Source organism: Terrapene carolina, unplaced genomic scaffold (genome assembly GCF_002925995.2).
Source record: "Terrapene carolina triunguis isolate 2854851 unplaced genomic scaffold, T_m_triunguis-2.0 Scaffold89, whole genome shotgun sequence".
Taxonomy (NCBI): domain Eukaryota; kingdom Metazoa; phylum Chordata; order Testudines; family Emydidae; genus Terrapene; species Terrapene triunguis.
In genome coordinates this window covers 31,736,086-31,750,179 of record NW_020664440.1, presented here as the reverse complement: position 1 = coordinate 31,750,179, position 14,094 = coordinate 31,736,086, and the positions used below count along the sequence as shown (strand labels likewise).

Genomic DNA, 14,094 nt, shown 5'->3' with positions numbered 1-14,094 from the left:
AGCAGAGAATGTTACCTAAAAACTAAAAAATTTGCAAAAAGTTCACACCCACAGCTATATTTTCACCAATTCCAGTAACTACAGAATTTCACAAAGTTTTCTGGGTACAAAATCATTGAACCATAATCTAAGTTTCCAACTGAAACTGTTTTCCTCCTCTAGTTTAATCATTTACCTGTCTGCATTTATTTTTTAAGTGCATTTTAAGAAGTTAACAGGTTTGCTGGCAAGTCTAATGCCAACAAATTCACTCAACATACTGGAAGGCTAAAGATTTGTGGATATAGTAAGTGAAGCAAAATCTAAACAACCCAATAGGCAAGGCAACTGCATACCACATCAATTTCAAAATCAGATATAAATGACTGAAATGTATAAAAATATATATATCTTCTAGAAAAAGGTTGAGGTAGCTCCTGCATTTGTCAATTTGGAGAGAGAATCTCAGTCTGGTGAGGTGGCTACAGCTCATGGACTACACAAAGGAAGCTTGATGAGAAGTCACATTATCAGTCCTCTTGGTTTAGGACGGGACTGAGTAAATACAAAGGTGAATTATTCACTACCACCCAGGAAACACCTATAGCGGGAAAGAAGCCCTCACCAATAGAGAACACAATCTAGAGTAAGAATTAAAATGCCTCGCATCCTAAAGAAGGAAATTAATGAGTCATCACTTTGGCTGGCCTGTGACAAAGATGCCCATTAAAATCACTCCACTTCAAAGAGCTTCTAGAAAGAGCAGCAACATTATTGCTACTAATAAAAAACCACTGGTGTCGCCATCAGGAGGGAGCAAGCAGGTTCTAACCCCAGTAGCTGCCATCATTGTCATGTGGTAGGTGCAGCCAGATGGAACATCAGGAAGAGTCCAGGAAGCAAGTTGGGATTTTGAATATCCTTAATCCTTGCAGATGTAACATCCCCCTAAAGTCCAGCAAGCCACAACCATTCTCGTCTGATCATCTTTTCTAACGTTCATCAAATCCACTCCCACCCCAATCCACTTGAAGATGGGTCTCCTTGATCCTTGCACTCACAGCTCACCTCTTCTCCCCTCTCTTGCTAACCTCACCTCTGTGATTCCACACTAGTGTTCATGCAGAGACATCCTTTTCCTGTCCCCACTGTTTTCAGTCCTTCAGAAATCATTCCTTTAGCCTGCCCTTAAACATGTAGGCCACTTGCTTCTTCCTAGCTACTCTGCCTTACTTAGAAAATTCAGAACATTCTCTCAAGGCAAGACATTTCCTTAACGCTTGTCCTTCCCTTCTCTATGCCTGTCCTTTATCAGTTTCAGGCTCCATGTTGATCTAATTTATGCTGTAACAAATTCAGGGCAGGGACTGGAAGTTCAATTCTGGCATCATATAGATGGCAAACACCTAATACCTTCAAATTGCAGGTTTAAATGCCCAGAAGAGCTGATGGAGAGCTCCACGCTGCAGAGGTAGATGAATCTGGTACCAGGCAGTGTCCTGGGGAGAGGTACTTTGGAATGGGAATTAAGATGAGGTGTTGACCCACTTTAGGAAATGAAGTCACCCACTGCTCTTCTCCCAAGCACATTTTCTGTTTAAACTATAAGCTCCCAGGGACCGCCGATATGTCTGTTATGGGGCACACCTATGGTCTAACAACAAATCTTACAGCACATGTTAAGAACAGAGATCTGGCCTGCTCTTGGACAATACTCCAGCTCTCTTTACTGTTGTGCACCAGTTGGCTACCACATTTCTTCCCTAGAGCTGGCTGCCTTGCAGTGGTGCTGTATGTATGCACTCATTAAAGTCCTTTGATTTACCTTTAGGATGAAAGGAAGAGAGTTAAAGAACATGGGACATTACCCCTGAAACCAATTAAACTGGAAGAAAAAATACACCAGACAACTTTCTAAACTGTAAATAGCCCGCATTTTATTTACAGTCAATACAAAAACTAACTCATTTCAGATGTATAGATTCGAACATCACATCTACTGCAAACTTAACACCGGTGTAAAAAGAAAAAGGATTTTCATGTTACATAAAAGAGCATTTGCTCTTCTATTCAGAGAAAGCAATTGCTCGGGTTATAAAAACAATACTGAGCAACAGTCATTGTGAACTGTATTTATTAGGAATCCTGCATGAGCAGCTTATGTCTTACTAATGGAGACATTAGCATCAGGAGTCGCAAACAAAAACCGATTCCAGATATGCTATGGCATTTTTAGCCCTACTGGAGCACGAAGGAACTCGAGTCTTCGACTTTCAAAAACACAATGTGCAGCAGTCATCTACATTGTTCCTGGGGTTGCAGGCCAGGTTCTTCTTGAGATCATAAATTCAGATCATTCTAAAAACGCAACAAAAAAGGCAGCTGAAAATAAAATCCCCCAAAGTAAAGACCAGGAGAATGCTATTTGTGTTGGATGTAGTAGCATGTCTCAGAGACGCCTCATACTATCGCCTCAAATAATTCTTTAATCGAGTGACATGAAGGAACAGAGCCAAAATGACAGGCTGTAATGACACCTGAGATAACATGGGAGGGAAGGAAATTTAATAACTCAGAATCTGCAGAGAACTGAATGAGGAAGCCAGCCTAGTAAAGACGCAGATTGGCTTTATGCTAAGAAAGCGTGTCCCAATGGGGAACATGTAATCAATGATACTGCCCCCATCTGGAACAGGAACCCCAACCCCACTACAGGCGGCGCTGGTAATTAGAATGTAGCCGAGCAGTATGCATATAATCGCCATAGGCACCCGAATAACGGGCATAGTCGGAATGCGCTTCTGGAAGACGGCGATAATCCAGCGGGGACTTTGTCGGCGAATGACGGTACACAAGTGGCGAGTCTGCTAAACGACGGTAATCTGAGAGGTCAGATAAACGGCGGTCAGAACTGTACCTGGTCAAGAAAAGAGACATTTAATGAATAAAACAAAAGGGTCTGTGATAGTGGCCTAACAGCGCCCTGGTTAAGCAATATATATATATTGGGGAGACCCTCATGAGAGATCAGAATCTCTCTAGTGAAGACCATACCCGCAGAGCAACACTATTAGTACATGTCTCACTAAGGCAAACCAGAGGAACTTGTGGGTTAATTGGTTCTTTTCAGAACAGTTCCTTAGCTATCTTTTACCTCCTTCGATGGATAGCTCAAATATACATGTTAAATTTTCCCCAACTCTTAGGCAAGTAAATAGTGCATGGGAAAGCAAGAGCTGGATATGCCTGCCATTTCTCTTAACAAATGCAGCCCATTTACTTATTAAGCACTGAAAATAGGGAGGACTGGTCTGACGACTTATGGGGTTGAGGACATTGGTTAAAATCCAATCCAGGTCAGTAACGGTGGTCTCAGTCCAGTTCCTAGAGAGCAGGCACCTACAACACGGCACCACCACAACTGACAGTAGTTTGAGTCTTTCATTCGCAGTCTAAGCAGAGGTGCCAACCTGTGAGAGAAACTCAACTCCCCATCTTAGCCCTAAGGGTTGTAGTTCCAAGTGAGGGATAAGGCACACTGTCTGTGGTAGAGTGCAAGAAATCTGCAATGCCATTGTCTGGGGTATACACGCCCTAGGTAGAAGAAATTTCCAGACCCCAGGGTTGCCAATCTTGCAACTTTCACACAAAACTGTAAAAAAACACTAAATAAATATCCAGTAGAATCTGCAGACCAGTAAGAGGGGTGCACCAGCATATTATCCCACCCTTCACCCTAGCCAGACGCACCCGAAGCAAAGAAATTGTAAGGGGGGGGACTATGTAAGGATCTGTATTACTGCCAGAGCGGGAAGCCATTTTGTCATTTTAATAATGCATCGAGTTTCACCTCCCACCCTGTCAATGCTTCCAGAACAGTACGTTAGTGTAATGTATTAGCAGGGGAATTTCCACTTTTTGGTGAAGCAGAACCAAGTTTATAAAGGCGAAGACCAATAGACTTGTATTGAGTCTGACTGCCTCTAGTCCCTTGGACAGCACATCGAGATCCTTGGATGAGAGGCTCTATTTATGTGCAAAGTATTATCACTGGCTTAGCAGCATACCTTTTAGCCAAAGCAGATGATTTTTTGAAAGGATCGTCATAGCCAGCACTCCGTGGAGGAGAGAGGCGGGTGCGTTCGTATGGTGGTGCGATGGCAGCAGCAGCAGCAGCAGAAGACTGAGACAGTCCCAAATACGGGGTTGCTTGTTGTCCAAGCTGGGTTGGCCCATCATATGCAGTCACAGGCTGAGCTCTGAAAGTGACTGCCAAGGGAACAGAGGAGGGCTGCTGTGCTGTATATGAAGCAGACATTGAGTTTGAAGACTGTGTTCTATAGGGTGTGGTCAGTGGAGCAGGGACCTGTGATTTGTAGGAAGCTGCTGCAGACTGATTGCTATAAGATGCAGCCAGAGTGGATGCAGGCTGGGTGCCATAGGTTGCTGAGAGCACAGCTGTAGGCTGGGCGCCATAGGAGGCTGAATGACCGGCCACAGGCTGGGCACCATACGAGGCTGAATGACCGGCCACAGGCTGGGCGCCATACGAGGCTGCGAGAGCAGTTGCAGGCTGGGCGCCATACGAGGCTGAATGGCCAGCCACAGGCTGAGCACCATATGAGGCTGAGAGAGTAGCTGCAGGCTGGGCGCCATAAGAGGTTGAGTGGCTGTCCACAGGCTGGGCTCCATAAGAAGCCAAGTGGCTGGCTGCAGGCTGGGCTCCATAGGCGGCTGCGTGTGTGGCCACAGGCTGGGCTCCATAGGTGGCTGTGTGACCAGCTGCAGGCTGAGCTGCATAGGCAGCGGCTGCATGTGTGGCTGTTGGCTGAGCTCCATAGGAGGCTGAGTAACCAGCCACAGGCTGAGTACCATAAGAGGCTGCATGCGAGGCCGAAGGCTGAGCTCCATAGGATGATGCTAGTGTTGCTGTGGACTGGACCCCATAAGAGGCTAACTGGGAAGCTGCAGCCTGGGTGTTGTAAGCAGCAGCAGCCTGGGCGCTGTAGGAATTTAGTGATGAGGCTGCAGGCTGGGTATTAGAAGCTCCTAGTGAAACAGAGGACTGGGTTCTGTAAGTATTTCCAAGTGAGGTCGAGGGCTGGGCCCTGTAAGATGCTGCCTGTCCCGTTGTTGGCTGGGGTCTGTAAGACATTCCGAGAGATGCAGAGGGCTGAGCTCTGTAGGTTGCACCCAGTGAGGTTGATGGCTGAGCTCTGTAGGATGCTGGTTGTGCTGTCATGGGTAGCGACACAGTGGCAAAGCCGATTCTTGTTGGTGATCGTCGAATTGGGCTTCTGTCCCTTCCAAAATATGAGGGAGATGCTTGCCTTGTCTGAGTGTCAAAGGAGTTGTATTTGCTTGAAGTGTTGGTGCCACCGAAGCGCTGCTGATAATCGTAGAGTGAGGATGCAGTGTATCCTGCAGAGACTGATGGATATGTAGAGTCTGTAGGCCTAAGCTGCTCGTAACCGTCGATCTTGGGTTGATATTTCTCTCTAAAGTCCACACTTGCTCTCTTGCTCTTGTCAGCATTGGTGCCTGCCTGGGCATTTTGTCCTGCCCCCTTTTTCTGAACATTAGTAGAGAGTTCCACATTGACTCTTCTTCCTTTCACTTCCTTTCCGTTAAGATTTTCGATGGCAACTTTTGCATCTGCTTCTTTCTCCATGTGAACAAATGCATAGTCTGATAAAGTAGACAGAGGGTTATCAGTGAAGAAGACAAGACATTTTATTACAGGATCGAACACTTAACAGATGCACGCATCTCTCTGCTATTACTTAAATGCAGTTTGGGTATAAACAGAGTCTGTATTGTAGCCTTCCTAATAAACTGCGGGCTGGCAACTAAATTACCCCAATTTACCATAGCTGCTACATTATGAAAACTGCAGTCTATTCTAAAAAAAATGTAGAGAAAACCCACCAGTATCTAATCACGGCACAGAAAGAAATCCATGTGCTCAGTAGGTTTGTTTACAAATACCCTCAAATAGTTCCCAAAATCTTAAATTCTGCAATATTGTCTCATTCAGTTCTGAGAACACAGAGCCAAATTGAAGTTTATGGAGTCATACCAGAGTTGAATTTGGTCCATTTTGTACCATTAAAGAACATGTAACCAATACAGTTTTCTTGAAATTTCAGGAAGGAAACTATCACTAGCCATCCACAAACTAGAGATTCTTCCAGCAGCTCATGCTAATCTTGCAAAAAAACATCCAAACTAATCTGCTTTGGAACCCTCTAGTTTGTCAAAGGTATTACACTGTAGAATACAAACTTAAACAGGGTTAAGGACTGTATTTAATATCTACAAAAGGATCTTTAATAAAATATATTTAGTCAGTGGAGCGAGCAATCAATTTAAATATTTGTGAAAATCAAGTATGTCAGAACATCTAGAACCGAGACTGGGAGGCTTTTATATTTTAAAAAGCCAAATAAGTAGAAAAAAGTAGCAGCCCCTTGACTATTCTGACTTTAATAATCCTGAAACTTGGTATGGGTAAGCTTTACAATTACATTGAAAAATTCAGTATTTCAGAAGGATTTACCTCTAGTTTCTCAACTTATTTTTAATTCAAAAAAAAGCACATTTTCTGTGCTGCATCATACTAGACAACCAAATCTACTGACATTTTCACTTGCAGTGCAGGGAAGAGTTATTTTAAAGTCTACATATATTAATAATTTGGTATCTTCACCTCACTTACAGAAACTGTATGGTTACCCTTAGTTTTTTCTAAAAATAATGAAGTGTTTTAGTCAGTGGCAGGACCTCAGGTTGAACATAATAGCTACAGACGCTCCCTGGGTTACGCAAGACCCGAATTACGCAAATTCACACTTACGGAAAAAGTTCCATAAGCCAGAAATAGGATTTTCGAGTTGTGGAAATTTTTGCGTAACGTATGGGTATACGTTTCCAACTTGCATAACTCAAATTTTGTGTAAGGCTTTCCAGAACAGAATGATTGCGTAAGTCAGGGGGTGTCTGTATAGCAAATTCAAAGCTACAGCAGCTCAGATAACTTACACACAGAAATCTAGAAATGATATCTTCTTATAAAGCATAATTCTAGTCTATACCAGCAAAACACTTGAAGTGACTATTACATTTATGACACGACAGGAGCTAGGGAATGTTCCAACAGCAGTAATTCTAAAGCAGTTTAGAAAAAAAAATACACTTACAAGAAACTAGAATTTTACTGAACACAAAGCAAATGCCTAATCCAATATTTCATAATTTAGATCCCTATACTCTAGAGGACATAGAGCCAACCCCACACGCAGAGGACACCATGGGAATTAACAGCTCAAGGGATGAAAATCAGCCCACACAAGCCCCATTGCTCAACTTCCCTGCTACAATCCAGACCCTGCTATTCCTCCACTCCTATATTGAGGGCCGTGGCAAGTCATTTCAATTTATTTGCCTCTGGAGAGTCTCCAGCGTTTTATAATGAACAAGGAGAAAGTAACTGGCTACTCATGGACTGGACATTCTTAGCAGGCTGAGCACAGATCACAAGATCATTTTTTGGGGACCCTGAAGCAACGGGAGCCTTTTCCAACGTACTGAATCCCAGTATGCAAGGGCTGATTTGGGACTAGCAACGTGGGAAGCTGCACTGTCCCTGGTGGGCACCCTTCTCCAGGGGTTCTGTAGGCTTAGGAACTCAGAAGTGCCATGGTAAGGATTCTTAGTGTTCAAACATGGCTTCTGCTGGCCTACTTCACAAATAGGCCATCTTTCTCAACCAACAAAACAGAATGGAAATACCAAATTTAATCTGGAAATGAAGGAGTTGGAGCTATGCTGTACCCCCAACCTCATCCCTCCTTCCCAAGGGCTCACTTGGCCCAATAGGGCCCTACCAGCAAGGTTGGCTTCCAGTGATCCAAACTGTTGTGCTAGAAAAACACCCGACTGTATAGGCAAGCAAGACCTGCCGGTGTCCAAACACATCAGATGCACCAATACCTCACAGGCTCTCTTAAAAGTACCTACAACCATCCTTCTGCTATTACCAGCAGGGCCAAATGAAACCTTGGGATTTCCCCTGAGTTCAGCAAGGCTTTATATACTTCAAGGAGTTGTGGAGATCTTGCCTGCTCTTGTTATTGCCCTTCATGTTTGGTGAATGGTGAGAAGCTGGTGTTTTTTGCACACCAATAATGCTGTAGCTGATTTCTGTCTATAGAAGCAGGTGGTCCCAAGGACTCTGCACTAGAAAAATAGTTTTCAGCAATACTATTATGGTGCAATCTTTCAGTAAGTGGGCATAACAATCTGTTGTTCATGTATGATGGTCAGGTCTATGAAAATAGATTAATAGATTCAATTTGTAGATTTTAAGGCCAGAAGGGACCATTATAATCATGTACTCTGACCTCCTGCATAACATGGGCAAGATAATCCCGCCCAGTGACTGCTGAATCCAGCCTGTTTTGGGCAGAGATAGAATGTATCTGAAAAAGAGGCATACACAATTTCAACATAGAGACTCCAACTGATGAAGAATTTCCCACATCCCTTGGTAATCTAGTCCAAATAGAGTAGTGCTATAGGAATCACAATGACTTGCTCAGACCTAGGCAGCTAAAAAAATTGAAAAATAAATCTCTCAAAGTCTCTCGAGAAGTCAGCAAACATCTCAACACACTTGAGTTGGCTGTGCAGATTACACCATACTGGACTGTTATGAACCACCTGCAAGTGAAGATAAGGGCATTAAAGCAATTCAGGTGAAACACTCAGAATTCACTTTCTCCAGTAATTACAGGAGAGCCATCACCACTATTTATGGTTTGGTTCTTTCATTCTCTTCCTGAATTAAAACAGACCCCAGAGCTCAGCACCTTCTGAGCACATTAGAACCCTGGAGAAAGGGCTCCCTATTGCCCAATGAACAAAGCATATGGAAGCATCTGTGCTGGTCAGTTCCTATATGGTGAACATTTGGCATGTGGCATAAATTATATAAATTGCAGGACAGAAGGCAGGCTGAATACTCGTGAATTGGTCAGTTCAAGTGGTGATTGGTAGAGGAAAAAGCAGCAACATTGCTACACAACCTTTGAGGATAAGACACTCAGCAACAGTATTAGCAAATCAGTACGAAAATGCAGAGGGCCACAGCGAAGGGTTCTCATGCTAAATGGGGGACTTGGGTTCAGGCCTGAGCCCAAAACCATCAAGCCCTGGCCAAAGCTTTGGGCAGAAGGGCTGGCAAGATCCTTTGAAGGGAAAAACTGCAGCTGGCAACACCAAAATTGAGATCCCTCTCCATCCTCAAATCAGGCTGTGCAAGGCATGGCACAGGGAAGGGATTGTTATTTACAGTGAAGAAAAAGTTAACTAATAGGCCATGCCTCCAGTGGCACTAGTACACACAGGTTCTGTCGGTTACAGTTAATCAGGTCACAATCAACGGCGAGTCTAGGTCACTCAAATCTAGCCCATACAACAGGTGACACTTGGAGTTTTTTCTTGGGACCCATGTGTAAGAGGCCTTATTTACCTCAACAGGAAGGGGAAATAACTATGCAATTAGAGATGTTATTGTTCCACAACACCACACTCTGACATGAGTCCAAGGCACACTCAGGCACTGCAAAGCTGCGCTGGGCCCTGGGGAGAGAAGGGTAGCCCAACTGCAGCAACAGGCAGCACACAGTATGGAGAGAGCATGTTGTATTTAATATTAGGTGCAGGAAATGATGCTTTCATCACCTTGCCCTGGATGAAGAACTTTATAACATTCAGAAGGAACACACAGCTCATGTGCAGACACGACTGAGTACATTGGGCTCATTTGGTTCAGTCAGGAAGCTGGGAAGTCTGCCACAGAATATTTGAATATAGTGGATGAAAAGCTAGGGGTATTTGCTGTGGGAGAGGGGGCCCTTTTTAGCCATAATATTTGGATTAGGAAAATTATTTTCTCCTAAGACACCATGCTGGAAGTGAGAGGAAGTCAAACCCCTCTGAGGAAGGGCAAGGGGTCGATTAAGGGATATCTGCCTGTGCCATGAAGTGTATATTTAGAGGAAAGGGAGGCTGCATGGAGCTCTTTGCAAATAGACAAACAAAAAGGCAGTAGAAAAGTGATAAAGGAAAATAATATAGCACCAAAAGAGAAGGATAGCTAAAAGGAAATGAGAGGAAAGGGGGAAGAGACAGCACTAACACAGAAAGCTACTGCTATCCCCCTGCTAGGATCTGGGGATGGAGCTGCTCCCAAGCCCTTGAGGTAAGGAAGTCTGTTGCCTTTCATTACCCTGGATTATGGGCTTTGGCCAGCCCTTCAAAATTGTGCAATCCCCTAGAAGTGCTGGGATGATACAGGTGTATATGGGCCCCAAAAGAACTGCAGTTGATTGGCTGTTATGGTATTGTTTTTAAGAACAGCTGCATGGGCACAGAGGCTGGGCCTGGAAGGGGCATTTACACTGGTGAAGGAGAAATGGTTACACACGTTGCATTTGGTGGCAGGTCCATATCACTTGAAACAGCTCTGCAGATGCATGGGAAAGGAATACCAACCCCTGCTCCATGATTGTGTGTCCTAGAGAGCAGAGTAATTACCTTTGATTATACAAGTAATTTGAGGAATGAGGCATTCAAAGGTGGCATGAAGCTGAAAAGCGTGCAGTATTGGTTACTGGCCCTGAGATACCATAGCTAATGTATCTCACTCAATGTACAGTTCCTACATAAGGGGAAGGGGTGGTGGTGGGATGTCCATTAAATGTTCCCATATAAGTGTCACACATGACGACGGCTCCGGGACATTAGAAAATGGCGCAGGATATAAAAGGAATTTTTATGCAGGGGAGAAGTAGGGTGGTTGGCTTCAACAGTACCTCACTCAGTCACTGGCTCACATCACTGGTATTCCAGGACAAGTAGAGAGGTGTTGGCAACTTTGAAATGATGTATTTGACAATAGGCTCATGAACTGCCTGATGGTACAGGGTGCACTTATGAGAATATATCCACCTTTGAGGGCATTATCTAAGGCTTAGGGAAATGTACCTGACAGGTACTAACCCTACATCTAAGCCTAACAGCTAGAGATAAATGCCTGTGCTACCATAATATTTCAATATAAAGCAACAGTAATTGTGTGTGTTATGTTTAGCTCCAGAACTTAAATCATTTTATGTAATAATTATGTTACTGGAACTGATGGAGTAGCCGATAATTTCAGATATATTGTTCAATGAATTTCAGCAGCATTCATCAGATCGTAGTCAAACAGTTGACTATAATGATTATAAAGTCTGCCAAATTCCAGTGAAGCTGGAACAATAATTGTGAATACTATTCACTCATCTCTCCTGCTTTATTAGACCTTCTCTCTTGCCCTGCAACCTAAATCCTCAGACTGTATTGTCTTGTCCAATTTACCCCATTAATCTCTCCTGCCCATACACTCCCATGTTCACTTGAAAATGTTACCAGACTCCAAAGAGCCAGAGGAGTAAACATATTGGTCAGACTGATATAAAAGGAAACTGCTGGGGTTCTTTCCACTGTCCCTTGAACTCTGCCTGATGGCTCCACCATCCAAAATATGACCCCATATTTCCTCCTTTGGTTGCTATCCTTCCTCTATCCATGTCTCCCTCTGATTCTCCTGGCAGTGACCAGGTTGTGTGAGATCTCTGCTCCTTTACTCTTCCCCTCAACCTTCTGGCTGCTGCAATGGTTGTGCCCTATTTCTGCATTCTTCTCCCCTTGGAAGAGCACCTCCACACACCCACAAAGACCACACTGTCACAGTGAAGGACTGGGGGGATGTTAGATGCTGTTGGCACCTTTGATGTCACACTTCATCACCCATGTGTACCAACTGAAGAGACCTCACAGCTCCAGCAGGTATAGGGGTTGAATTGAGGTGGGACATGCTCCTTGAAGAGGTGAGGTGGGATGGGGTGGTGAATACCTTTGTCAGTGTACTCTTCCATGCATCCATACTGCTGGAAGAGACCTCACACAGCTCCTTACTGTGGCAGAAGAATATGGATTAAGGCAGTATCTGCCCCAGGAAGTTTAGAGTGGATGTTTACCCACTTGCTGGTGGAAGAAAGTAAATGCTACGTGAAAGGGGGGTTGGGAGCAGTCAGTACTTTTGTTGATGTTGCACTCTGCCACAGTACCTGGAACAACCCCTTCATCTCTCCACTGGTGTGTGTATGGGGGACAGGGGGTTATGGGGAGTATCTGCCCCATGGGGAGTGAGGACTGATGCAGTCAGCACCTTTTAGGTCACCTTGCATTATGGACTTATACTGCCAAAAGAACTCCAGTAACTCCCTGCTGATGCAAAGACAGGAAATTTGGGGGGCATTTTTTGCTTCATGAAGGATTAGAAGGGGGCAATTTCTATACTTCAGGCCCATGTTGCTGAAAAAGCCTCTGCCACTCCCCACTAGTGCAGGACAGAGAGATTGGGGGCAATACCTGCTCCACGGGAAGACTGGTACTTTTGATGTTACATGCTTTGCTGTTGGCTTGCTTTGCCAAAGAGGCCCCACAGTCCCCCACTGGTGCAGGGAGGAGTTTAGGTAGTATATGTCCCAAGAAAAATGTGGGGCAATTGGTACCTATGGTAACATCTGACTTCACAGATGCATACTGCTGGATTGATATTGGTGGGGGGCTTCACCTCATGAGGATGTTGGTACCTTGGACTACATGGCACTCCACTACAAGCCCATATTGCTGGGAAGAAAGGGAAAGACGGAGGGAGGAGGTGTCTGCCCATAATCAAGTGGTCAGTATCTTTAACCATGTGGCACTCCACCACAGGCTGGAATTGCTAGGGTGAAGGAAGATATTGGACTTAGTCATGTGGTGTGGGCCCTGCTCCGCTGAGAGGATTGGTATCTTCGACTGTTACACTCTGACATTCTATACCTTGGGGGAGCATCCTGTAACCCCCATATTCCTCATTTTTATATAACCGTGATCTTACATATAAAGCATGCCTTATAAAGTATCTGGGGAAAGGTTATCATCTGCTGAAAGTCATTTCTCTATCCATATATGTATATCATTAATGTATATGAAGTTATGAGAATTGTGTTGTATGGTTGTCACTAAAACATGCTGTCAGTTGGGGACTCAGTCAGATATTAGCTCCCCAGAGGCAACAGCAAGGAAAGTAACCAAACATCCCATCTACAACCATTGTCCAGCACAGGAGCTACAATTCAATGACTCACCTGCATGAGGCCATACCAGGGGAATTGCTCAATCTTGGCTGGAGACTTAGCAGTGCCCCCAGACATGCCTGGACTTGTGATCCCCAAGCACATGGGACTGAGGGAATAAAACAGAACACAGTGGCCCCATGCTGGGCCTTTCTCCTTCACCCACCTACATTGCAAGCAACAAGGACACTCTGAAGACTCCAACTGAGGGGACTGCCCCAGATTTCAAGTGTGAAATCTGTGTACTATGAACTGCAATATCCAGTGCAGTGAAGAAAACTGCTTAATCTAGATGTTGCCCAGTCTAATAGGGTTGAGAGTTTAGACTGCGTGCTTATATTTTATGTACTTTTGGTAACTAACTCTGATCTCAGGGCTTGGTTCCTTTGACCAAGTTGCACTCCACCTCAGGCTAGTACCAGGGGTGGGGGACTTGAAGATCCTGGAGGTCACTACCTTTGTCTACGTTGTACTCCACCACAGGCCGGTACCAGGGGTGGGCCAGAGAACTCAGGGGTCGGTACCTTTCACCATGTTGCACTCCATCATGGGCTGGTAGCAGGGGTGTAAAGTCCCTGTCCCAGGGAGAGTGATATCCCAGGGGTCGGTCTCTGACCACGTCGCACTCCACTACCAGCCGGTACCAAGGGTGGGAGGGGTCCATGTCGCACTCCACCATGGGCAGGGAACCACGTTACACTCCACCATGAGCTGGTATCAGGAAGAGGGGGAGGGGGAGTCCCTGTCCCGAGGTTGATACCTTTCACGACACCACACTCCACCACGGGCCGGTACTGGGGGGGTGGGGCGGGGAGGGGGAGACGGTGGGGAATCCTGGGGGCACCACGTCGCACTCCACCACGGGCCGGTACTGGGGGGCGGC

General features: G+C 45.0%; 1 protein-coding gene across 3 annotated transcripts in view; it reads right to left on the bottom strand.

The window, feature by feature from the left end:
• Positions 1-868: 868 nt before the first annotated feature.
• Positions 869-14,094, bottom strand: part of LOC112105826 (RNA-binding protein 14-like) — a 13,797-nt gene continuing 571 nt past the window's right edge. Inside the window, exons 2-3 of one of the 3 annotated variants that reach the window (XM_024198785.2) lie at positions 4,047-5,667; positions 869-2,896 (exon numbers count right to left, since the gene is read on the bottom strand). In XM_024198785.2, the coding sequence (XP_024054553.1) occupies positions 2,689-2,896; positions 4,047-5,667 (1,829 nt within the window). In that variant the 3' untranslated portion in view covers positions 869-2,688. The remainder of the gene's footprint in view (positions 2,897-4,046; positions 5,668-14,094) is intronic. The other 2 variants (XM_024198788.2, XM_024198786.2) reach the window with 2 other exon arrangements.